General features: G+C 58.4%; 1 protein-coding gene across 4 annotated transcripts in view; it reads left to right on the top strand.

Moving 5' to 3' along the window:
- LOC142906686 (uncharacterized) overlaps positions 1-23,935 on the top strand; it is a 52,847-nt gene extending 28,912 nt beyond the window's left edge. For 2 of the 4 annotated variants that reach the window (XM_076054998.1, XM_076055001.1), the window contains exons 8-13: positions 4,447-8,351; positions 10,980-12,872; positions 14,866-14,964; positions 18,626-18,760; positions 19,512-19,721; positions 23,631-23,935. In XM_076054998.1, the coding sequence (XP_075911113.1) occupies positions 4,447-8,351; positions 10,980-12,872; positions 14,866-14,964; positions 18,626-18,760; positions 19,512-19,721; positions 23,631-23,813 (6,425 nt within the window). In that variant the 3' untranslated portion in view covers positions 23,814-23,935. The remainder of the gene's footprint in view (positions 1-4,446; positions 8,352-10,979; positions 12,873-14,865; positions 14,965-18,625; positions 18,761-19,511; positions 19,722-23,630) is intronic. The other 2 variants (XM_076054999.1, XM_076055000.1) reach the window with 2 other exon arrangements.
- Positions 23,936-25,317: the final 1,382 nt, after the last annotated feature.

Raw genomic sequence — 25,317 nt, forward strand, 5'->3', positions numbered from 1 at the left:
CCTCACCTGATATCATGAAAACAAATAGTTTAATACTTTTATCTGTACCCCCCCCCGTGTCTTGATGCTGAGCGTGCCGAGCCACCTCAACGATAACGAACCGTCCTGTTTGACCCGGAGGGGGTAGCGTCACACAGCTGACTTTGACAGCCTCATCCAACGCGGACTTCCATCACGTCGGTGCTACCCAGCGACCGCCAGCCAAACGGCGTGCAACAAGCATCCATTGGAAGCGATGGATGCTGGGGCCCATCTCTCTCGCCTAACCTGCTGTGCCAACAACATCCAGCGGCGGGATCTGGCGTTGCTCACGGAAAAAAACGCTCACGGTGAAAAATTACCGGCGTGGGAGAGGCAGAATGCCGATCACGAGGCCTTTCGCCGCTGGCCCCGACAGACGTTCAGCACTTGAGCAGCCGTGAAACCTGGCAAAGGTCCCCGCCGGGGTCTGGACAACGTCCCCCCCCCCCCCCCGCCCCCCCCCCCGAACTGTCTGAGCAAGTTTCTTCACCCGAAATTGTGTCGGAACGACGAAGGACCTCGATGTGCGTCGGCTCGTTTTGGCGATGGATGCTGGGGCCCATCTCTCTCGCCCACCTGCTGGGTCAACGTCATCCACCGGCGTGATCTGGCGTTACTCCCCAACGCTCGAGAAAGATTTGTCTTTGACGCACGCGGGGGGTGGGGGGGGGGGTGGGTGTGACTGGCTCTGGCTCCAGACACCATGAGGGGGGTGGACAGTCCTCTACTCGGGGCAGGAGACTATCAGGCGACAGGGAATAGCTCTTCTGCAGCATCTCACGTCGTAAAATGAGGAGGCTTACCGCAGCCGTCGCTCGGAGGTTCGTAGAGCCGTGCGGCGCTGCAAGGATGGGTGGTGGTCGCGGGTTGCTGAGAAAATGGAGTCTGCCTCAGTATCCTGTGATCGCATCCATCAAAAAAGTAACTTGCAGCGGCACAGATCACCATCATTAGGAGATATAAAAGTGATCCGATCGCCGACCCCCAGGAACAGGTTTGCAGATTTGCTGAGCATTTTTGTGAGGTCTTGGGGGAGAGGAAATCCCTCGGCCTGGAAAACATCGTGGCACAAAGTGGGGATGACCCTGCTGAGGCTGCCGTGCCTGAAATATTGGAAGAAGTTGTTCACCCCCTGACTTCTTCCAGCACCATCTGCTGTAGAAGTAGCGAAGGTGATCCGGAGTTTGAGACCAGGAAAAGCACCGGGCAGAGATGATCTCCCAAGCGAAATGCAGAGGGAGGGTGGCGTTTGTGCGCAGACTACCCTACATGACATCATAAGAACAGTCTGGACCACTTAACGGGTTCCACAGGATTGGATGGATGTCCTGGTGGTCCAACAGGATCTATATCTCTACTTTATTGACCTGGTCAAGCCTATGATACGATCAATAGGCCTGGGCAGGCTCAGGTAAAACTACGTGGCCGGGAGTCTGAGCCATTCCCTGTTCATCTTGGTGTGCGACAGGGTTGTCCTCTGGCTCCCACATTATTTTACATCTTTTTCGTGAAGCCTTCTATAGCTGTACTGGAGGAATCTCCATCTCGTAAAGATACAATGGGAGGCTGATCAATGCCCGGATGTGGTCACGGGATGGCTGGCTATTGGTCAACCATGTTATGTATGCTGATGATCTGGTGACTTCTGCTCACTCAGAGGAGTTGGAGGTGCTGCTGCTGAACCTGGAGCTTGCCGCTAAGAGGTGGAGCCTTTCTATCAGCCCCACCAAAACTAAGCACCTGCCTGGGTATTTATTACTCCATCCCCTCAACTCCCCATTGGTGATGGAACAGTTGTGGAGAGAGTGGATGGGTTCCTATACCTGGGCAGTGCTTCAATGACTGGCTCCAGTTTGAAAGCAGAGGTCTCGCTCTAAATCAGTCTAGCCGCATTATATTTTCATCGGCTGCATAAAGCTGTGTGGAAGCTACTTGGTCTGTCGCTCCGCACTAAGCTTCGGGTCTTCTCGGCCACGGTCATTCCTTCCCTTCTCTACGTTTGCGAAACATAGACCCCCCCTAATGGAACATCTTTGCCGGTTGGAAACATTTAGGCTGGCCTGCCTACGATCCATCCTGGGTTTAACCAGACTGGATTGTGTGAGGAGCTCAAAAATCCTTGAAAGATCTGGGCAAGGTCCCATCGGTGAGCTCCTCCGGCGGGGAAGGCTGCGTTGGCTGGGTCATGTAGCCCGCATGCCCAGCCCATGCCGAAACAGCTTTTGTTCGGCCTGATAGAGGTGGCTAAACAGGCGCGGCATGGGCTAGAGAAGAGATGTGGTACAAGAGGACGTGAAGCTGAGTGGACTTGCCGATGACCGGTACCAGCGGTGTCAAGATCGGCCTCTGTGGAGGAGGCTCGTGAAGGACGCTGCTACTGGACAGCAACGCTGACGACAACGAGCGAAGCGCCGAGCGGCTGAAACGCACCGAGTTTGCAACGTGGGGGACGCAGGTGGTGCATCGGCCAGACATCTCAGTCAGTCAACCCCTTGGCACCTGGGTCTGTCCCCATGACCTTCTGCCAGCGGGGGCGTTCGACACTTCACGTGGCCTCAACGTGCACTCGGCCGGCCATGTTGCCCGCGGTGACTTCGTCGCCACTCGGTGGCGAAGGGTCGTCGTCGTCGTCGTCGTCGTCGCAGTTGCTAGGTTTGCGGAGTGTCGCTGCCGCCACTCCGCCGTGTGAACGTGGGGAGCAAGGAGACGATGGCGCGCAGACCATCGTCTCTCCGGCTGTGAAGTCCCGTCGTTGCGTTGCCGGGCCCCTACTGGTTGTTGCCCTGCTGCACGCGCTTGAGCAGGGAGGACGGGGGGGGGGGTGGGGGAGTAGGATAGGTGGGGGAGGAGGGGGAGGAGGAGGAGTCTGTGGCTCTGGCTACTTGGGCTGATACTCTTTGGTTCTATTCGGTAAAGTCACCACGTAGGTAAAAGATAAAACGACAAAAATCACGACGTTTCGGCCACAACACAAGCGGCCTTCATCAGGTGAAGGGACCAGGCTGTCTCGAGGACAGCGCTGGAGTGAAACGCAGCCACGCTCAGACCGCGGACTTTTAAACTGTGTGCGAGGAAACAAGGTGCCTTGACAAAGGAATTAGCATAAAAAATTAGCATTTGATTGGCCGACTTAGCATAGAGGTGGTGTACGTGCGGGTGGACTTGCCGTTTGGCGCGGGGGTCGGGGAGGGGGAGTTTACCTGTGGATCCTTGCAGTCACGAAAGCTTTAAATCTACTAGGGCTGATGTCTGCCGACTCGCAATACAGGGGGTGCTTCAAAAAAATGTCAACGCTTCCGAGAATTTGCAACCACGCCACCAGAAACGTGCCCTGCGGGCTCACGAGACCGCCGGGGGAACATTCCAGGTGTGCGTTGACAGCGCCGGCGAGCAAGTGGGAGACTGACTTTTCGACGATATTGACGTGCATTTGCTATCGTGTTTACAGTGTAGTATTACCCGTTCTTTTTCTCATTAAAAACTAAAGTCCCATATAAAGTACTCTTTGGCTCTTTCGGTGAAGTCACGTAGTGAGTATAAAAAAAATCTAATAAATTAAATGGCGACGTTTCGGGGGCAACACAAGCGTCCGTCATCGGGTGTGACAACCACGGCAAACAAATTGCTGCAGTGGGCAAAAGAAGGCTGCTTGTGGCACGAGGCTGTATAGGTAAGAGAGTGGGGGGGGGAGAGCCAGGGAGGAGAGAGAGAGAGGGTGGGGGTGTGGTGCTGGGAAGTACGCGGGGCTGGGGGTATGAGATGCGGATGTGAAGGCAAACTGTAAAGCAGTTAAGGTTTCACCTGGTTAATAACATCCTTCCAATGATTTCTCAATTTGTATCCATCTTCTCGGTTGAAGTTACGTCTGTGTTTATATATCTGGATGGCTTCATGTAGCTCTGCAAACCTTCGGGCTACTTATCAAAGGTTTGTTCGTGAAGCCATCCAGATATACAAACACAGACGTAACTTCAACCTGGATTTGAAGTTTTCGTGACTGCAAAGGGTCCATACTCTTTGGCTCTTTCGGTAAAGTCACGTGGTAGGTATAAAAAATCAAATAAATTAAATCGCGACGTCCGTCATCGGGTGTGACAACCACAGCAAGAAACAAATTGCTGAAGTGGGCAAAAGAAGGCTGCTTGTGGCACGAGGCTGTATAGGTAAGAGAGTGGGAGGCAGAGCCAGGGAGGAGAGATAGAGAGGGGGGTGTGGGGTAGGGGCAGTGGCGAAGAGCCTGAGCTCGACACAATGCTGTGGCTGGGAAGTGCAAGCTCCAGTCCTACGCCGATGTATGCTTAGTTTAATTATTCACCTCGAGTATCCGGTGCTCTCAGCCGTGCCAAATTCACGTGAACAAAAAAAAACATGTTCACCGTGGTCTTCTGTCCGCCCCCCCCCCCTGTCTATGTCCACCACCACCAGCAGTGGACACCCCGAGCAGCGAGGAGCCCGAGTCCAACCGGCACGGCGAGGCCGACGGCACGGGGACGGACGCGCCGGGACGCAGGCTTGAGATGCCGCCGCCCCCGGACAGGAAGTCGGCGCTGAGGACTTCCCTGGCGGACAGGAAGTCGCACGGGCAGCCGCCACCCACAACGGACAGGAAGCCCGAAGTGCCGCCCCCCTCGGACAGGAAGTCGCACGGGCAGCCGCCACCCACAACGGACAGGAAGCCCGAAGTGCCGCCCCCCTCGGACAGGAAGCCCGAAGTGCCGCCCTCCTCGGACAGGAAGTCACATGGGCAGTCGTCCCCCTTGGACAGGAAGCCCGAAGTGCCGCCCCCTTCGGACAGGAAGCCCGAAGTGCCGCCACCCTCGGACAGGAAGCCCGAAGTGCCACCCCCCTCAGACAGGAAGTCACATGGGCAGCCGTCCCCCTTGGACAGGAAGCCCGAAGTGCCGCCCCCCTCGGACAGGAAGTCGCACGGGCAGCCGCCACACACAACGGACAGGAAGCCCGAAGTTCCGCCCCCCTCGGACAGGAAGTCGCACGGGCAGCCGTCCCCCTTGGACAGGAAGCCCGAAGTGCCGCCCCCTTCGGACAGGAAGTCACATGGGCAGGCGCCCCCCTCGGACAGGAAGTCGCACGGGCAGGCGCCCCCCTCGGACAGGAAGTCGCACGGGCAGCCGCCACCCACCTCGGACAGGAAGCCCGAAGTACCGCCCCCCACGGACAGGAAGTCGCACGGGCAGCCATCACCCATCGTGGACAGGAAGTCCGAAGTGCCGCCCCTCTTGGACAAGAAGTCGCACGGGCAGCCGTCCCCCTCGGACAGAAAGCCTGAAATGCCGCCCTCCACGGACAGGAAGTTGCACGGGCTGCCCCCCTCAGACAGGAAGTTGCACGGGCAGCCCCCCTCGGACAGGAAGTCGCACGGTCAGCCGCCACCCATCACTGACAGGAAACCCGAAGTGCCGCCCCCCTCGGACAGGAAGTCACACGGTCAGCCGCCACCCACCTCGGACAGGAAACCCGAAGTCCCGCCCCCCTCGGACAGGAAGTCACACGATCAGCCGCCACCCATCACGGACAGGAAACCCGAAGTGCCGCCCCCCTCGGACAGGAAGTCACACGGGCAGCCCCCCTCTGACAGGAAGCCGGAAGTGCCGCCCCCCTTGGAGAGGAGGGCCGAGGGGCCTCCGTCTCCAGAGCGGAGGCCCGGGGAGCCGGCGGTGATGCCGGCGCCAGTGGTGGCCAGGCTAATGCCGGCGCCAGTGGTGGCCAGGCTTCGCGAAAGGAACCGGAGCGGCGCCGCCGCTGCCTCCGGGGCCGCTCCCCCCGTGCCCGGCGACGAGCGCGATGGGGAAGACGACGAGGAGGAGGAGGAGGAGGACGAGGAGGACGAGGAGGAGGAGGAGGAGGAGGGCGCGGCAGGGGGAGCTGCCAGCGCCGCAGAATCTGAGCCGCAGCGGCCGGCGGGTGACCGGCACTCGCCTAGGCGGCGCCGGCAGCAGCAGTGGCGGCGGCGGAAGCGGCGCCGACGCACGGCACCCGGCGGCGCCGGGGAGACGGCGGAGGCGGTGGAGGCGGTGGAGGCGGCGGCGGAGGCCGGGGCGTCGTCCGCCGGCTCCGAGAGCGAGCCGGAGGCGCCGTCGCTCTTGGCGGCGTCCAGGGCGAGCGCCGGCGAGGCGCCGGCGGAGCGTCGCCAAACGGCGTGGCGCGCCGAAGCGGCGTCGGCGCCTGCGGAGAAGGGGAAGGCGGACGGCGAGGGGAAGGTGGTGAAGCGGCACAAGCTCGCACACCGGGGCCGGGAGCCGGCGGCGGGGGACGGCACGACGCGGTCGCTGGCGCCGGCGCCGTCGTGGAAGGAGCAGCAGAGGAGGAGGGACTCGGCGGAGAGCGGAGGGGCGGAGCGGGAGAGGGACAAGCTGGGAGACAGGGACAAGACAGACAGGGACAAGCTGGGAGAGAGGGACAAGCTGGGAGACAGGGACAAGCTGGGAGAGAGGGACAAGACAGACAGGGACAAGCTGGGAGACAGGGACAAGCTGGGATACAGGGACAAGACAGACAGGGACAAGCTGGGAGACAGGGACAAGATAGACAGGGACAAGCTGGGAGACAGGGACAAGCTGGGAGACAGGGACAAGACAGACAGGGACAAGCTGGGAGACAGGGCCAAGACAGACAGGGACAAACTGGGAGACAGGGACAAGCTGGGAGACAGGGACAAGACAGAGAGGGACAAGCTGGGAGACAGGGACAAGACAGACAGGGACAAGCTGGGAGACAGGGACAAGACAGACAGGGACAAGACAGACAGGGACAAGCTGGGAGACAGGGACAAGCTGGGAGACAGGGACAAGCTGGGAGACAGGGACAAGACAGACAGGGACAAGCTGGGAGACAGGGACAAGCTGGGAGACAGGGACAAGCTCGGAGACAGGGACAAGCTGGGAGACAGGGACAAGACAGACAGGGACAAGCTGGGAGATAGGGACAAGCTGGGAGACAGGGACAAGACAGACAGGGACAAGACAGACAGGGACAAGCTGGGAGACAGGGACAAGCTGGGAGACAGGGACAAAACAGACAGGGACAAGCTGGGAGACAGGGACAAGCTGGGAGACAGGGACAAGACAGACAGGGACAAGCTGGGAGACAGGGACAAGCTGGGAGAGAGGGACAAGCTGGGAGACAGGGACAAGACAGACAGGGACAAGACAGAGAGGGACAAGACAGACAGGGACAAGCTGGGAGACAGGGACAAGACAAACAGGGACAAGACAGACATGGACAAGGTGGGAGACAGGGACAAGGTGGGAGACAGGGACAAGACAGACAGGGACAAGGTGGGAGACAGGGACAAGACAGAGAGGGACAAGGTGGGAGACAGGGACAAGACAGACAGGGACAAGCTGGGAGACAGGGACAAGACAGACAGGGACAAGCTGGGAGACAGGGACAAGGTGGGAGAGAAGGACAAGACAGACAGGGACGAGGTGGGAGAGAGGGACAAGACAGAGAGAGACAAGGTGGGAGAGAGGGACAAGGTGGGAGACAGGAACAAGACAGAGGGTGACAAGGTGGGAGACAGGGACAAGGTGGGAGAGAGGGACAAGGTGGCAGACAGAGACGAGGTGGAAGATGAGGTGGGAGACAGGGACAAGGTGGCAGACAGAGACAGTGTGAGAGACAGGGACAGTGTGAGAGACAGGGACAGTGTGAGAGACAGGGACAGTGTGAGAGACAGGGACAGTGTGAGAGACAGGGACAGTGTGAGAGACAGGGACAGTGTGAGAGACAGGGACAGTGTGAGAGACAGGGACAGTGTGAGAGACAGGGCTCTTGACAAAGAGAGAGACGTAGACAAAGACAAAGACAGGGAGAGGGACAAAGACAGAGACAGGGAGAGAGACAAAGACAGAGACAGGGAGAGAGACAAAGACAGAGACAGGGAGAGGCGTCGTCGGGTGAAGGAGCGTGAGGCCGTGAGGACCGATGGGGGGGGAGCAGGGGGAGGGGCGCCCCCCCCCCACCGCGGAGCCAAGGACGAGCGCAAGTCCTCCTCCTCCTCCAAGGAGAACAACAACAACGCCGGCACCGCCACCGCCGGCTCCTCCGGCAGCCGCAAGTCACCGGTGCCAGGCGGCGGCAAGGCCAGGGGGCGGCCGGGCGAGTCGGCGGCGGCGGCGGCGGCGGCGGCGGCCGCGGGGCACGAGGCGGCGGCCGGGGGCGGCGCCGGGGGCCGTGGCGGAGCGGCGGCGGCGGCGACGCTCACCAGCTTCGAGCTGATGCTCAGCCAGAAGGACATGGAGATGGAGCGGAGGCACCGCCACCTCAAGGGGAAGGCTCGCGGCAAGGAGAGAGCGGCGCGCAGTGCAAAGGTGGGTGCCTCCTAGCGGCGCGCTACACGCACAGCAACAGCAACAACAGCAACAGCAGCAGCAGCAGCAGCAGCCGCCATTCGCCGCTTGAGTGGCGGTGACGTCGCCACGACGCCAGTGCCAGGCCTCGTGCACGTTGAGGCCACGTGAGGTGTCGAGCGCCCGGTTACACCCAGGACTGATGCTCTTTGGTTCTTTCCGCAAAGTCTCGCGCGTTGGCATGAAGCAGAAGAATTTGAATCACGGCGTTTCGGGAGCAGCGCAAGCACCCGTCGTCCGGTGGGAAAGCCACAGCAATAAACGAGTTGCTGCAGTGGGCAAAAGAGCTGCTTTGCGGCAAGAGGTTATGTAAGGTCAGAGGCGGGAGGAGCCAGGGAGGAGAGATAGAGAGAGAGAGGGCGGGGGGTGTGTAGCGTGGGGGAGTGGCGATCTGCCTATTGTGACGCACAACCGCTACAGCTTTGCACCGCTAGTACGACACAATGCCGGCGCTGGGCAGTCAGCGGGTCTGGCGGGTGTCGGAGGCTGAAGAAACTGGAGATGCGGATATGAAGGCAAACTACGAAGCTGTTCGGGTTTTACCTGGTCAATAACACCCTTCCAATGATTGCTCAATTTGTATCCATCTTCTCGGTTGAAGTTATGTCTGTGCTTGTATATCTGGATGGCTTCGGTAGCAAACCTTTGATAGTAGCCCGACGGTTTGCAGAGCACCTTGGTCTCGGAAAAGACAATATCATGAGAGCCCACAGCGTTGTAGCAGTGATCAGCCACGGCGGAAGAGTTAGTTCTGCCGTGTTTCAGATCTGCCTTGTGCTCGCGAATACGGTCAGATACCTGCCGTTTCGTTTCCCCAATGTAACAATCACCACCGGAGCAACTTCGTTTGTAGACTCCAGGGTATTGCATGTCAGGAATGACATCCTTCACGGATGGGATTAGATCACAGATTTTGTGTACTGTACTGAATCGGACTTGGATCTTGTGTTTGTTTAAGATTTTGGAAGTCTTTTTGGTAACGCCTGCTGTGTATGGTAACGTGATAGCTTTGATCGGCGTTTCAGGGAGTTGTTTCTCCACGGTTGGAGAAACAGCTTTGCGGATAGTACGGTCCGAATATCCATTCATCTTAAGGGCCTGGTGCACGTGTTCCAGTTCACTGGCTAGGTGGTGTTGGTCAGAAATTCAGTGGGCCCTATGGTGTAGTGTTTTGATGAGGGAATTCTTCTGTGCCGGGTGGTGGTGGGAATCAGGTTTCAGATAGGAATCTGTGTGGGTGGTTTTCCTGTAGACAGTGTCCCAAAGAGCCATCGGGTTTCCTCTCAAACACAACATCCAGGAATGGTAGCTTACTATCCTTCTCCACTTCCATGGTGAATTTGATGGATGGGTGTATTGCCCTCGTCGGCCGAGAGGATGACTGCATCATCCCTCTTTTTCAAACTTGCGAGTTCAGAGCGCTCGTCTTTGCTGATGTTACTCATGGGTGTCTTAGCATTTCTAAGGACGGTGGCAATTTCAGCTCTAGCAACGTCTGTTGGGATGTGTCCCAAGCCTTTGAGGGCTACGTCGACCTGGGAGATTGATCGTAGGCAGGCCAGCCTAAATGTTTCTAACCGGCGGAGATGCTCCATTAGCGGGGTCCACGTTTCGCAAGCGTAGAAAAGGGAGGGAATTGACCGTGGCCGAGAAGACCCGAAGCTTCGTACGGAGCGACAGACCAGGTAGCTTCCACACAGCGTTACGCAACCGATGAAAAGATATTGCCGCTCGACCGATTCGGAGTGAGACCTTTGCTGTTAAACTGGAGCCGGTCATAAGCACACTGCCCAGGTATGGGAAACTCTCCACTCTCTCCACAACTGCCCCATCACCGATTGGGAGTTGTGAGGGTGGAGTGTCCGATGGTACTAAATACCCAGGCAGGTGCTTAGTTTTGGTGGGGCTGATGGTAAGGCCCCATCTCTTAGTGGCACGCTCCAGTCTCAGCAGCAGCGTCTCCAACTCCTCCTCTGAATGAGCAGCTATTACCAAATCATCAGCATACATAACGTGGTTGAGCAATAGAGAGCCATCCCTTGACCGCACCCGGGCATCGATCAGCCTCCCATTGTACCTGTACCAGCCACCACCGCTACACCAGGTTCTCATTTGAGGCCGAGTCGACCTAGGGGAGGCCCAGGACCTTTTCAGATAATCCTCACGGCTGGCGATTATCTGAAAAGGTTTGTGTGGCGTAGCGTAGCGCTAACCGCTACACTGCCGCTCCCCACTAGCAACACAAAGACAGAGATCCCCCTGTATAGCCTTGGACCCGGGTTCGATTCCCGCTCATAAATGTCACCAGTGGGGACATTCATCTGAACCGGTCCTGGGCCGTCGACAGAACGCGGCCAATTTGAGTAATGGGTTGCCATGTTCACGCGATGTAACACAACAACAACAACAACACCTCTGCTGCTGCTGCTGCTGCTGCTATTGATCGCTAAAGCCTCATTGCAACTGCTGCTCCTGCCGCGTGTTATTGTAGCGTCAGGGGGGCGACCAGACGCTGCTCTACCGCCTTGCGCCGGTCTCGCGGCGTTGACGCCCTCCCCCCCCCCCCCCCCCCCCGATGTGTCCGGGCAGGCTGCCGGTGGCGCCGGCGGCGCCGGCAAGGAGCGGCGGCCTCCGCCGGCGAGCCCCGCGCAGCGCCCGCGGGTCGCCTGTGAGCAGCCGGTGCCGACGGGCAAAGCCGCGGAGGGCGGCGACGGCGCCCTCCCGGCCCCGCTTGCGCCGGGCGGGGAGGGCGCCAGGGTTGTGGCGTCACCGCGGCACCATCAGCAGCACCAGCAGCACAACCATCAGCATCAGCGCCCGATTCTTCTTCATCATCATCATCATCAGCAGCAGCAGCAGCTGCAGAAGCAGAATCAGCCGCTGCTGCTGCTGCAACGGCAGCAGAATCATCCGCAACAGCAGACTTGTCACCAGCAGCAACAGCAGCAGCAGCAGCTTCAGCAGCAGCAACAGCAGCAGCAGCAGCAGCTTCAGCAGCAGCAACAGCAGCAGCAACCTTCCCAACAGCTTCACAACCACCACGACCGCCCCCAGCACCAGCCGCCGATCTGGCACCCGCAGGCGGAGCCGCCGGCGACGGGCGGTGCCTGCGGGGTGACCCCCCCGCGGCGCTGGCCGGCGCCCGGCGACCACGGCGGCGGCGAGGAGCCGGCGCCGCCCGCGGCGGCCGCCGCCCTGCCGACGCCGCCGCACCGCCGCCACCGGCGGCGGCACCGGCTGGGCGCGAGCGACGGGGAGGAGGGAGAGCCGGAAGTTCGGAGCGACGCCGCCAAGGACGAGCCGTCGCTCGCCGCCGACGCTTCTCCCGCGCCGGCGAGCGATGCCGGCGGCGGGGGGGGGGCGCCCTCGCCGCCGCCGCCGGCGCCGTCGCCGCCGGCTCCCCCGGCGGCTCCCCCGGCGGCTCCCCCGGCGGCTCCCTCGGCGGCTCCCCCGCACCGCGCCGAGCGGCCGGGGGGTGCCGGCGCCTCGGCGGCGGACGGCGACGCGCGGTCGGTGCTCGGGGTCGAGCCGGAACCGGCGCCGGCTCGCGATCCGGCCGCCGGCCCCGGTCGCGACGACGCCGCGGACGCCGGCGCCGTCGATCTGGTCGTCTCGGAGCAGATGCCGGAGGAGACGGCGGCGGCGGCGGCGGCGGCGCCGCAGCGGGAGGCGGAGCCGAGCCGAGCGGACGACGGCGCGGGGGAGGAGCCGCCGGCGGCGCCGCCGGAGGGCGGCCGCGGCGCCGCCCCTACGGACGCCGCCGTGGCCGTCGCGGCGAGCGACGGCGATGAACTCGCGGCGGAACCGCCGGCGCCGGCGGAACCGCCGCCGGCGCCGGAGCCGCCGCCGCCGCCGCCGGCGATTCCGCCGGCGGACGAGGAGGAAGGGGAGGGGGGGGCGTCGCCCCCGTCGGCGTCCGACGCCGACGGGGGCGACGCCCGGCCCGGCGCACGTGCCGAGGACGGGCGGCCGGAGGGCGCCGGCAACGGCGGAGGAGGGGACTCGGGGCGACGCCCGGCGCCGGCGCCGCGCGGTTGCCGGCGCCCGGCCGGCGCCGGCGACCGGGCGCAGGCCCAGCGCGAGTGTGCCCAGCGTGAGTGTGCCCAGCGTGAGTGTGCCCAGCGTGAGTGTGCCCAGCGTGAGTGTGCTCAGCGTGAGTGTGCCCAGCGTGAGTGTGCTCAGCGTGAGTGTGCACAGCGTGAGTGTGCTCAGCGTGAGTGTGCCCAGCGTGAGTGTGCTCAGCGCGAGTGTGCTCAGCGTGAGTGTGCACAGCGTGAGTGTGCACAGCGTGAGTGTGCACAGCGTGAGTGTGCGCTGCGCGCCGTGTTCGCCCGGCAGCGCGGCAGTGCGGAGGAGCGGTGGGCGGCGCTGTGCGGGGTGGCCCCGGCGCCGCCGCCGCCGCACGGCTACCCCCGGTTCATGACGCACACCGGGGCCTACGTGCTGCACGGCAAACCCTACAGCCGCCTGCAGGTTCCCACGGTGAGCGCCGGCACCTGTACGTCGTGTGTACGCTGTGTGTGTGTGTACGGTGTGTGTGTACGCTGTGTGTGTGTGTGTACACGCTGTGTGTGTGTGTACGGTGTGTGTACGCTGTGTGTGTACGGTGTGTGTGTGTACACTGTGTGTGTGTATACGGTGTGTGTGTGTGTGTACGCTGTGTGTGTACACGCTGTGTGTGTACACGCTGTGTGTGTACGGTGTGTGTGTGTACACTGTGTGTGTGTGTATACGGTGTGTGTGTGTGTGTACACTGTGTGTGTGTACACGCTGTGTGTGTGTACACTGTGTTTGAACACGGTGTGTGTGTACACCCTGTGTACAGTGAGGGAAAAAAGTATTTGATCCCCTGCTAATTTTGTACGTTTGCCCACTGACAAAGAAATGATCAGTCTATAATTTTAATGGTAGGTTTATTTGAACAGTGAGAGACAGAATAACAACAAAAAAAACCAGAAAAACGCATGTCAAAAATGTTATGAATTGATTTGCATTTTAATGAGGGAAATAAGTATTTGACCCCCTCTCAATCAGAAAGATTTCTGGCTCCCAGGTGTCTTTTATACAGGTAATGAGCTGAGATTAGGAACACACTCTTAAAGGGAGTGCTCCTAATCTCAGCTTGTTACCTGTATAAAAGACACCTGTCCACAGAAGCAATCAATCAATCAGATTCCAAACTCTCCACCATGGCCAAGACCAAAGAGCTCTCCAAGGATGTCAGGGACAAGATTGTCGACCTACACAAGGCTGGAATGGGCTACAAGACCATTGCCAAGCAGCTTGGTGAGAAGGTGACAACAGTTGGTGCGATTATTCGCAAATGGAAGAAGCACAAAAGAACTGTCAATCTCCCTCAGCCTGGGGCTCCATGCAAGATCTCACCTCGTGGAGTTGCAATGATCATGAGAATGGTGAGGAATCAGCCCAGAACTATACGGGAGGATCTTGTCAATGATCTCAAGGCAGCTGGGACCATAGTCACCAAGAAAACAATTGGTAACACACTACGCCGTGAAGGATTGAAATCCTGCAGCGCCCGCAAGGTCCCCCTGCTCAAGAAAGCACATATACATGCCCGTCTGAAGTTTGCCAATGAACATCTGAATGATTTAGAGGACTACTGGGTGAAAGTGTTGTGGTCAGATGAGACCAAAATGGAGCTCTTTGGCATCAACTCAACTCGCCGTGTTTGGAGGAGGAGGAATGCTGCCTATGACCCCAAGAACACCATCCCCACCGTAAAACATGGAGGTGGAAACATTATGCTTTGGGGGTGTTTTTCTGCTAAGGGGACAGGTCAACTTCACCGCATCAAAGGGACGATGGACGGGGCCATGTACCGTCAAATCTTGGGTGAGAACCTCCTTCCCTCAGCCAGGGCTTTGAAAATGGGTCGTGGATGGGTATTCCAGCATGACAATGACCCAAAACACACGGCCAAGGCAACAAAGGAGTGGCTCAAGAAGAAGCACATTAAGGTCCTGGAGTGGCCTAGCCAGTCTCCAGACCTTAATCCCATAGAAAATCTGTGGAGGGAGCTGAAGGTTCGAGTTGCCAAACGACAGCCTCGAAACCTTAATGACTTGGAGAAGATCTGCAAAGAGGAGTGGGACAAAATCCCTCCTGAGATGTGTGCAAACCTGGTGGCCAACTACAAGAAACGTCTGACCTCTGTGATTGCCAACAAGGGTTTTGCCACCAAGTACTAAGTCATGTTTTGCAGAGGGCTCAAATACTTATTTCCCTCATTAAAATGCAAATCAATTTATAATATTTTTGACATGCGCTTTTCTGGATTTTGTTGTTGTCATTCTGTCTCTCACTGTTCAAATAAACCTACCATTAAAATTATAGACTGATCATTTCTTTGTCAGTGGGCCAACGTACAAAATCAGCAGGGGATCAAATACTTGTTTCCCTCACTGTACATGATGTGCGTGGCGTGTGCGTGGCGTGTGCGTGGCGTACGCAGTTCGCTCCACCGCCGTCGCTGTCGGAGCCCCTCAAGGAGCTCTTCCGCATGCAGGAGGCAGCGCGCAGAGCCCTGCGCCTGCAGCAGCTCGTCGAGAGGGTGGGGGCACCACCAGCGACACAAACACCACCAGCAACACCGACAACAACAACAACCGCCATTCGCCACAACCGGTGACGTCACCACGACGCTTGTGCCAGGCCATGTGCACCTTGAGGCCACGTGAAGTGTCGAACGCCCGCCGGCAGGAGGTCACGGGGCAGACCCAGGTGCCACGGGTCGACTGACTGAGATGACTGGCCGATGCACCACCTGCGCCCCCTACTGTGCCAACCTGCTGTGATTTAGCCACCCGGCGCTCCGCTCGTTTTTGTGAGCGTCGCTCCTCCGCCCTCCGTTGTTGTTGGAGGGCGACTACCTCCAACTGCCCAGTAGCGTCCTTCATGAGCCTCCTCCACAGAGGCCGATCTTGACACCGCTGGTACCGGTCATCGGCAAGTCCACTCAGCTCCACGTCCTCCTGTACCACGTCACTCCATCTCTTCTATAGCCCGTGCCGCGCCCGTTTAGCCCCCTCGATCCGGCCGAACAAAAGCTGTTTCGGCATGCGGTGGCTGGGCATGCGGGCTACATGACCCAGCCAACGTAGCCTTGCCTGCTGGAGGAGCTCACCGATGGGACTTCATCCGCATCTTTCAAGGATTTATGAGCTCACACAATCCTGCCTGGTTAAGCCCAGGATGGATCGTAGGCAGGCCAGCCTGAATGTTTCTAACCGGCGAAGATGTTCCATTAGGGGGTCCACATTTCGCAAGCGTAGAGAAAGGAGGGAATGACCGTGGCCGAGAAGACCCGAAGCTTAGTGCGGAGCGACAGACCGGGTAGCTTCCACACAGCGTTACGCAACCAATGAAAAGATATTGCCGCTCGACTGATTCGGAGTGAGACCTCTGCTGTTAAACCGGAGCCGGTCATAAGCACACTGCCCAGGTATGGGAAACTCTCAACTCTCTCCACAACTGCCCTATCACCAATTGGGAGTTGTGGGGGTGGAGTGTCCGATGGTACAAAATACCCAGGCAGGTGCTTAGTTTTGGTGGGGCTGATGGTAAGGCCCCATTTCTTAGTGGCACGCTCCAGTCTCAGCAGCAGCGTCTCCAACTCCTCCTCTGAATGAGCAGCTATTACCAAATCATCTGCATCCATAACGTGGTTGAGCAATAGGGAGCCATCCCTTGACCACACCCGGGCATCGATCAGCCTCCCACTGTATCTGTACCAAATGGAAATTCCTCCGGTACAGTTATTGAAGGCTTCACGAACTACGTGGTCAAAATAGATGTTAAATAACTTGGGGGCCAGAGGACATCCCTGTCGCACCCCAAGGTGTACAGGGAATGGCTCTGACTCCCGGCCACGTAGTTTTACCCGGGCCCGCTCACCATCATGAAGGTCCTTAATGATCGTGAGTAGAGGGTCAGGGGACTCCGAAAGCAGAGATGTAGGTCTTGTTGGAATTCCCTACACCTCTACTGTAGCAGATGGACAGAAACTATGGCATCTGTGCAGGACCGCTCTTTCCTGAAACCGCATTGGGGCTCCGCAAGCCTCTCCTCAGCGTGGCTAGCAAGGCGATGTTGAATAATCCTTGCCAGGATCTTTCCCGGCACACTGAGGAGTGAGATGCCCCTGTAGTTGTTACAGTCTGTGCGGTCCCCCTTCTTAAAGAGGGGGACCACCAGGGCATCCTTCCAATCCTGCCGAACCCGTCCAGTGGTCCAGACTGTTGTTATGATGTCTTATAGGGCAGTCTGTGCACAAACGCCACCCTCCCTCAACATTTCGCTTGGGAGATCATCTCTGCCCGGTGTCTTTCCTGGTCTCAGACTCTGGATCGCCTTCAGTACTTCCTCAACAGATGGCACCTCAGCCAGACACTAACAGGGGGTGACTTCCTCCTCCAATATTTGAGGCACCGCAGCCTCAGCAGGGTCATCCCCGTTCTTTCCCCTTATTATGATTATAGGTGTGGCGCTGCAGGTTACTTTGTTGATGGAGTTAAAGAGCGATTTGTGATCGCGGGCCACTGAGGGAGACTCCATCTCCTCAGCAACCCGCGACCACCACCCATCCTTGCAGCGCCTCACGGCTCTCCATTCTCCGACGGATTCTGTAGCTGATGAGAGTGGGCCTGTTGCTTTTTCTCAGCCAGCTTGAACACCTCCTCTGTCAGCCAGGGTCTCTGTGGAGGTCTGGACCGCGTACCCAAAGCAGCCATTGCAGCTGCATGAGCCACAATCCTAAACCTTGCCCATTTCCCTTCGACATCAGGAAGAGTCGGGGACGATGCCAACCCCAGCTGCAAGTGATGATGAAATTCTCGCTTGCAACTTTCATCAGATAACTGAGACCAGGCCACTTTAGGTTGGAATGGGGTCCTGGGTGTACACCCACCACCGGAGTGGAAGAATGGCAGGCGCATCTTACAGATGACAAGTCGATGGTCAGTGGGCAAATCAGCTCCACGGTAGGTCCAGGTGTCAAGGACATGGGCCCGCATCCGCTGGTCCATCACTATGTAGTCCAGCAGATGTTCTTGCTTGGACCCGACATGCATCCATGATGTGGTGTGGATGCGCCGATGCCGGAACAGCGTGTTGGTAATTACAAGCCCATGGGCTGCACAAAAATCGAGCAGCCTCCTACCGTTGTTATTGAGCTGATCTGGCCCATGCCTTCCAATCACTCCAGACCAGGTGCTAGCATCATGACCAACTCGGGCATTGAAGTCACCCAACAAGATGACTCTATCCCGAGGGGCCACTTTAGCTAGCACCTGTGACAGGAGGTCATAGAAGGCATCTGACTCATCGGCCTTGCCTGCATCCCTCCACGGATGTTCGTCTTCAGTGGGGCATAAGTAACCACGACTACCACTCCAAGGCGAGCCCAAAGTAGCCTGGGGCTTACAGCTTCCCACACCTCACCGCCACGCTCCCACGCCCCCTTCATTCTTTTGTTCAGAAGAAGAGCCACTCCCTGTTGTTTGGCAGACTGCTGCCCCGAGTAGAGGACTGTCCACCCCTCATGATGGCAGGAGCCAGAGCCGGTCCACCGGACCTCCTGTATACCACAGAGATCCAGGCGGTACCGGTCCAGCTCCCGACAGAGGAGTGGCAGCCTCTCCTCCGCAGTGAGCGTTTGAACATTCTACGTGGCCACACGAAGTGGCTTTTTGTTGTTTCTGGAGGAGCCCCGAGGGTAGAGATTCAATCTCCTGGCTCCGCCAATTGGGGTTTGGCCTGGAGACGTCATAGACGCCTGTCCCCCCGGGGCCTCCGGCACAAGCTTATTTATTAAATTTTGTGGTCGTGGTTTAGTGGTAATTAATTGAAGGTGGAGGGGTTACCAGCCCCTCGCACCTGTCCAGAGCCCCCATTTAGCCAATCGGAATTGGCCCTCCCCCCACGGCACTGCCCACGACAGCGTTGCCCGTCCGGCACCACTGGGAGGTAGGGGGTTGTTTTGCCGGACACCAGCTACACCAGCACCACCCACTCATGCACCCACCCACTCTCCCACCCACTCTCCCACCCACCTACTCACCCACCCACTCACCCACCCACTCACCCACCCACTTTCCCACCCACTCACCAACTCTCCCACCCACTCACACACCCACTCACTCTCCCACCCACCCACCCACTCTCCCACTCACCCACTGTCCCACCTACCCACCCCCGTGTGTGTGTGCGTGCAGGAGAAGCTGGTGCTGTCGTGTGAGCAGGAGGTGCTGCGTGTGCACTGCCAGGCAGCGCGCCGTCTGGCCAAGCAGGGGCTGCCCCTAGCAGCCTACGCAGTGCTGGTGCACAGAGACCTCGCCTCGGGGGAGCGCGTGGGTGCACGCTCGCTCGCTCGCCTAACCACTCGCACACACACTCACTTGCTCATGCACACACCCACTCACACACACACTCGCACACACACTCACCCACTCGCACACACACTCACTTGCTCACGCACACACCTACTCACACACACACACACACCCACTCACACACACACGCACCCACTCACACACACACTCATCCACTCGCACACTCACCCACTCACACACACTCACACACTCACTCGCACACCCACTCACACACTCACTCACCCACTCGCACAGTCACCCACTCACACACACACTCACACACTCACTCACCCACTCACACACCCACTCACTCACTCACACACACTCACACACTCACTCACCCACTCACACACACACACCCACTCACACACACACTCATCCACTCGCACACTCACCCACTCACACACACTCACACACTCACTCGCACACCCACTCACACACTCACTCACCCACTCGCACAGTCACCCACTCACACACACACTCATTCGCTCACCCACTCACTCACTTACCCACTCACCCACCCACTCACCCACCCACTCACTCACCCACTCACTCAGTCACCCACTCACTCACCCACTCACTCACCCGCTCACTCAGTCACATACTCACTCACCCACTCACTCACCCGCTCACTCAGTCACATGCTCACTCACACACTCACTCACCCCCCCACCTCGTCCCCCCACCTCGTCCCCTGCTCCACGTATCTTCCCCGTGTCCCCCCCCCCAGCAGGAGGTGGAGGCGGATGAGGAGGAGGAGGCGGATTATGAGGAGGAGGAGGAGGAGGAGGAGGAGGTGGTGGATGAGGAAGTGGACGACGATGAGGACCTGGAGCGGAGTCGCCGGAGTCGCCGGCGCCGGCGACGGCGGCAGCAGCGGCAGCAGCAGCAGCGGATCCCTTGTGTGGAGGACGTGGAGAAGAGATATGAGAACGTGAAGGTAGTGTAGTGTGTAGTGTATAGTGTACAGTGTGTAGTGTTGTGTGTGTATAGTGTAGTGTGTGTGTATAGTGTAGTGTGTGTATAGTATAGTGTTTGTATAGTGTAGTGTGTGTATAGTGTAGTGTGTGTATAGTGTAGTGTGTGTATAGTGTAGTGTAGTGTGTAGTGGAGTTTATAGTGGAGTGTGTAGTGTAGTGTGTAGTGTACACCAGAAGGAGGTAAGGGGTTGTTTTGCCAGACATAAACCACGACCACAAAAATGTAATAAATAAAAGCTTGTGCCAGGGGCCCTGGGGGGACAGGCGTCTATGACGTCTCCTGGCCAAACCCCAATTGGCGGAGCCAGGAGATTGAATCTTTACCCTCGGGGCTCCTCCAGAAACAACAAAAAGCCACTACGGATGGCCACGTGGAATGTTCGAACGCTCACTGCGGAGGAGAGGCTGCCACTCCTCTGTCGGGAGCTGGACCGGTACCGCCTGGATCTCTGTGGCATTCAGGAGGTCTGGTGGACCGGCTCTGGCTCCTGCCTCCATGAGGGGTGGACAGTCCTCTACTCGGGGCAGCAGACTGCCAAACAACAGGGTGTGGCTCTTCTTCTGAATAAGATAATGAAGGGGGCATGGGAGCATGGCGATGAGGTGTGGGAAGCTGTAAGCCCCAGGCTACTTTGGGCTCGCCTTCCCATCAACCAGAGGCGAGGAGTGGTGGTCATGGTTACTTATGCCCCCACTGAAAACGAACATCCATGGAGGGATGCAGGCAAGGCCGATGAGTCAGATGCCTTCTATGACCTGTCACAGGTGCTAGCTAAAGTGGCCCCTCGGGATAGAGTCATCTTTTTTGTTATTTTATTTTTTACCTACGTGACTTTACCGAATAGAACCAAAGAGTATAGAGTCATCTTGTTGGGTGACTTCAATGCCCGAGTTGGTCATGATGCTAACACCTGGTCTGGAGTGATTGGAAGGCATGGGCCAGATCAGCTCAATAACAACGGGAGGAGGCTGCTCGATTTTTGTGCAGCCCATGGGCTTGTAATTACCAACACGCTGTTCCGGCACCGGCGCATCCACACCACATCATGGATGCATGCCGGGTCCAAGCAAGAACATCTGCTGGACTACATAGTGACGGACCAGCGAATGCGAGCCCATGTCGTTGACACCAGGACCTACCGTGGAGCTGATCTGTCCATTGACCATCGACTTGTCATCTGTAAGATGCACCTTCCATTCTTCCACTCCGGTGGTGGGTGTACACCCAGGACCCCATTCAAACCCTTAGTGGCATGGTCTCAGCTAGCTGATGAAAGTTGCAAGTGAGAATTTCATCATCACTTGCAGCTGGGGTTGGCATTGTCCCCCACAAATCGTTCTTTAATTCCATCAAAAAAGTAACCTGCAGCGCCACACCCATTACCATCATTAGGGAAAAGAACGGCGATCCAATCTCTGACCCCCAGGAACAGGTTTGCAGAATTGCTGAGCATTTCTGTGAGGTCCTGGGGGAGGGGAAATCCCACAGCCAGGAAAACATCGTGGCACAAAGTGAGGATGACCCTGCTGAGGCTGCGGTGCCTCTAATATTGGAGGAGGTCACCCCCTGTGAGTGGCTGGCTGAGGTGCCATCTGTTGAGGAAGTACTGAGGGCGATCCAGAGTTTGAGACCAGGAAAGACACCGGGCAGAGATGATCTCCCAAGTGAAATGCTGAAGGAGGGTGGCATTTGTGCACAGACTGCCCTACATGACATCATAACAGTCTGGACCACTGTACGGGTTCGGCAGGATTGGAAGGATGCCCTGGTGGTCCCCCTCTTTAAGAAGGGGGACCGCACAGACTGTAACAACTACAGGGGCATCTCACTCCTCAGTGTGCCGGGAAAGGTCCTGGCAAGGATTATTCAACATCGCCTTGCTAGCCACGCTGAGGAGAGGCTTGCAGAGTCCCAGTGCGGTTTCAGGAAAGGGCGGTTCTGCACAGATGCCATATTTTCTGTCCGTCTGCTACAGCAAAGCTGTAGGCAATTTGAACAAGACCTACATCTCTGCTTTATTGACCTGGTCAATGGCTATGATACCATCAGTAGGCCTGGGCTCTGGGTTGTCCCTAACCCTCTGCTCACGATCATTAAGGAGCCGGGTAAAACTACGTGGCTGGGAGTTGGAGCCATTCCTTGTACACCTTGGGGTGCGACAGGGATGTCCTCTGGCTCCCACGTTATTTAACATCTATTTTGACCACGTAGTTCGTGAAGCCTTCAATAGCTGTACCGGGGGAATCTACATTTGGTACAGATATAATGGGAGGCTGATCGATGCCCGGGTGTGGTCAAGGGATGGCTCCCTATTGCTCAACCACGTTATGTATGCCGATGATTTGGTAATAGCTGCTCATTCAGAGGAGTAGTTGGAGACGCTGCTGCTGAGACTGGAGCGTGCCACTAAGAGATGGGGCCTTACCATCAGCCCCACCAAAACTAAGCACCTGCCTGGGTATTTTGTACCATCGGACACTCCACCCCCACAACTCCCAATCGGTGATGGGGCAGTTGTGGAGAGTTTCCCATACCTGGGCAGTGTGCTTTTGACCGACTCCGGTTTAACAGCAGAGGTCTCCGAATCAGTCGAGCGGCAATATCTTTTCATCGGTTGTGGAACGCTGTGTGGAAGCTACCTGGTCTGCCGCTCCGCACTAAGCTTCGGGTCTTCTCGGCCACGGTCATTCCCTCCCTTCTCTACGCTTGCGAAACGTGGACCCCCCTAATGGAACATCTCCGCCGGTTAGAAACATTTAGGCTGGCCTGCCTACAATCCATCTTGGGTTTAACCAGGCTGGATTGTGTGAGGAGCTCACAAATCCTTGAAAGATCTGGGCAAGGTCCCATCGGTGAGCTCCTCCGACAGGCAAGGCTGCGTTGGCTGGGTCATATAGCCCGCAAGCCCAGCCATCGCATGCCGAAACAGCTTTTGTTTGGGCGAATCGAGGTGGCTAAACGGGCGCGGCATGGGCTAGAGAAGAGATGGAGTGATGTGGTACAGGAGGACGTGCAGCTGAGTGGACTTGCCGATGACCGGTACCAGCGGTGTCAAGGTCGGCCTCTGTGGAGGAGGCTCGTGAAGGACGCCGCTACTGGGCAGTTGGAGGTAGTCGCCCTCCAACAACAACGGAGGGCGGAGGAGCGACGCTCACAACAACGAGCGGAGCGCCGGGTGGCTAAAGCACAGCAGGTTGGCACAGTAGGGGGCACAGGTGGTGCACCAGCCAGTTCATCTCAGTCAGTCGGCCCGTGGCACCTGCTGGGTCTGCCCCGTGACCTCCTGGTGCACCTAGCCTGGCACAGTAGGGGGCACAGGTGGTGCACCAGCCAGTCATCTCAGTCAGTCGACCCGTGGCACCTGCTGGGTCTGCCCCGTGACCTCCTGGTGCACCTAGCCTGGCACAGTAGGGGGCACAGGTGGTGCACCGGCCAGTTCATCTCAGTCTGTCGACCCGTGGCACCTGCTGGGTCTGCCCCGTGACCTCCTGCCAGCGGGCGTTCGACACTTCACGTGGCCTCAGGGTGCACATGGCCTGGCACAAGCGTCGTGGTGACGTCACCGCCACTTAGTGGCGAATGGCGGTTGTTGTTGTTGTTGTTGTGTACGTGTGTGTGTGTGTGTAGCCTGGCACAAGCGTCGTGGTGACGTCACCGCCACTTAGTGGCGAATGGCGGTTGTTGTTGTTGTTGTTGTGTACGTGTGTGTGTGTAGCCTGGCACAAGCGTCGTGGTGACGTCACCGCCACTTAGTGGCGAATGGCGGTTGTTGTTGTTGTTGTAGTTGTAGTAGTAGTAGTTGCAGTGTACCCCCTAGATGAATTGTGCGTCTCTCTCCCCCCCCTGCCCCCGTGCCCCGCCCCCCCAGACAGCGGTGTTGATGCGCCAGCAACAGGAGGCGGCGGCGCTGAGTGCGGTGCAGCGGCTCGAGTGGCTGGTGAGGGCCGACGAGGCGGACGGCGCCGCCCCCCGGCGCCACGCCGAGGACGTCTCGGACTTTTACGTCCCCACGGTGGACGTCAGCGACGACTTCGACCTGCTGCCCTGCTGAGTCGCCCAGCCAGTCAGTCGCTCAGTCAGTCAGTCGCTCAGTCAGTCAGTCGCCCAGTCAGTCACTCAGCCAGTCAGTCAGTCACCCAGTCAGTCAGTCGCCCAGTCAGTCACTCAGCCAGTCAGTCAGTCACCCAGTCAGTCGCTCGCCCAGCCAGTCAGTCGCCCAGCCAGTCAGTCAGTCACCCAGCCAGTCAGTCGCCCAGCCAGTCACCCAGCCAGTCAGTCACCCAGCCAGTCAGTCACCCAGTCAGTCACCCAGCCAGTCAGTCAGTCACTCAGTCAGTCACCCAGCCAGTCAGTCACCCAGCCAGTCAGTCGCCCAGCCAGTCAGTCAGTCACCCAGCCAGTCAATCACCCAGCCAGTCAGTCACCCAACCAGTCACCCAGCCAGTCACCCAGCCAGTCAGTCACCCAGCCAGTCAGTCACCCAGCCAGTCAGTCACCCAGCCAGTCAGTCACCCAGCCAGTCAGTCGCCCAGTCAGTCAGTCACCCAGCCAGTCAGTCACCCAGCCAGTCAGTCACCCAGCCAGTCAGTCACTCAGCCAGTCAGTCGCCCAGTCAGTCACCCAGCCAGTCAGTCACCCAGCCAGTCAGTCACTCAGTCAGTCACCCAGCCAGTCACCCAGCCAGTCAGTCACCCAGCCAGTCAGTCACTCAGTCAGTCACCCAGCCAGTCAGTCACTCAGTCACCCAGCCAGTCAGTCACTCAGTCAGTCACCCAGCCAGTCAGTCACCCAGTCAGTCGCCCAGCCACCCAGTCACCCAGCCAGTCACCCAGTCAGTCACCCAGCCAGTCAGTCACCCAGCCAGTCAGTCACTCAGTCAGTCACCCAGCCAGTCACCCAGCCAGTCAGTCACCCAGCCAGTCACTGAGCCAGCCAGTCACCCAGTCAGTCACCCAGCCAGTCTGTCAACCAGCCAGTCACCCAGCCAGTCAGTCACCCAGCCAGTCACCCAGCCAGTCACCCAGCCAGTCACCCAGCCAGTCTGTCACCCAGTCAGTCACCCAGCCAGTCACCCAGCCAGTCAGTCACCCAGCCAGTCAGTCACCCAGCCAGTCAGTCACCCAGCCAGTCAGTCACCCAGCCAGTCAGTCAGTCAGCCACCCATCAAGTCACCCAGCCAGTCACCCACCCAGCCACCCACCCAGCCACCCACCCACCCATCCAGCCACCCTACCTGAGGTCGACTCAACGCCAGTGGAGTTTGTGTGCTGTGTAAACGTCAACACTTGGAGAGACAAAGCGGGGGTGGCGTTGGTCTCCTCCCTGCCACACCACACACACACACCACACACACACACCACACACACACACCACACACACCCATACACACACACACACCACACACACCACACACACCCATACACACACACACCACACACACCACACACACACCACACACACACCACACACACACACCACACACACCCATACACACACACCACACACACCACACACACCCATACACACACACCACACACACCACACACACACACACA

This window comes from Petromyzon marinus, chromosome 69, assembly GCF_048934315.1.
Source record: "Petromyzon marinus isolate PM22_M1 ecotype Great Lakes invasive population chromosome 69, UKy_Petmar_22M1.pri1.0, whole genome shotgun sequence".
In the NCBI taxonomy this organism is placed as follows: domain Eukaryota; kingdom Metazoa; phylum Chordata; class Hyperoartia; order Petromyzontiformes; family Petromyzontidae; genus Petromyzon; species Petromyzon marinus.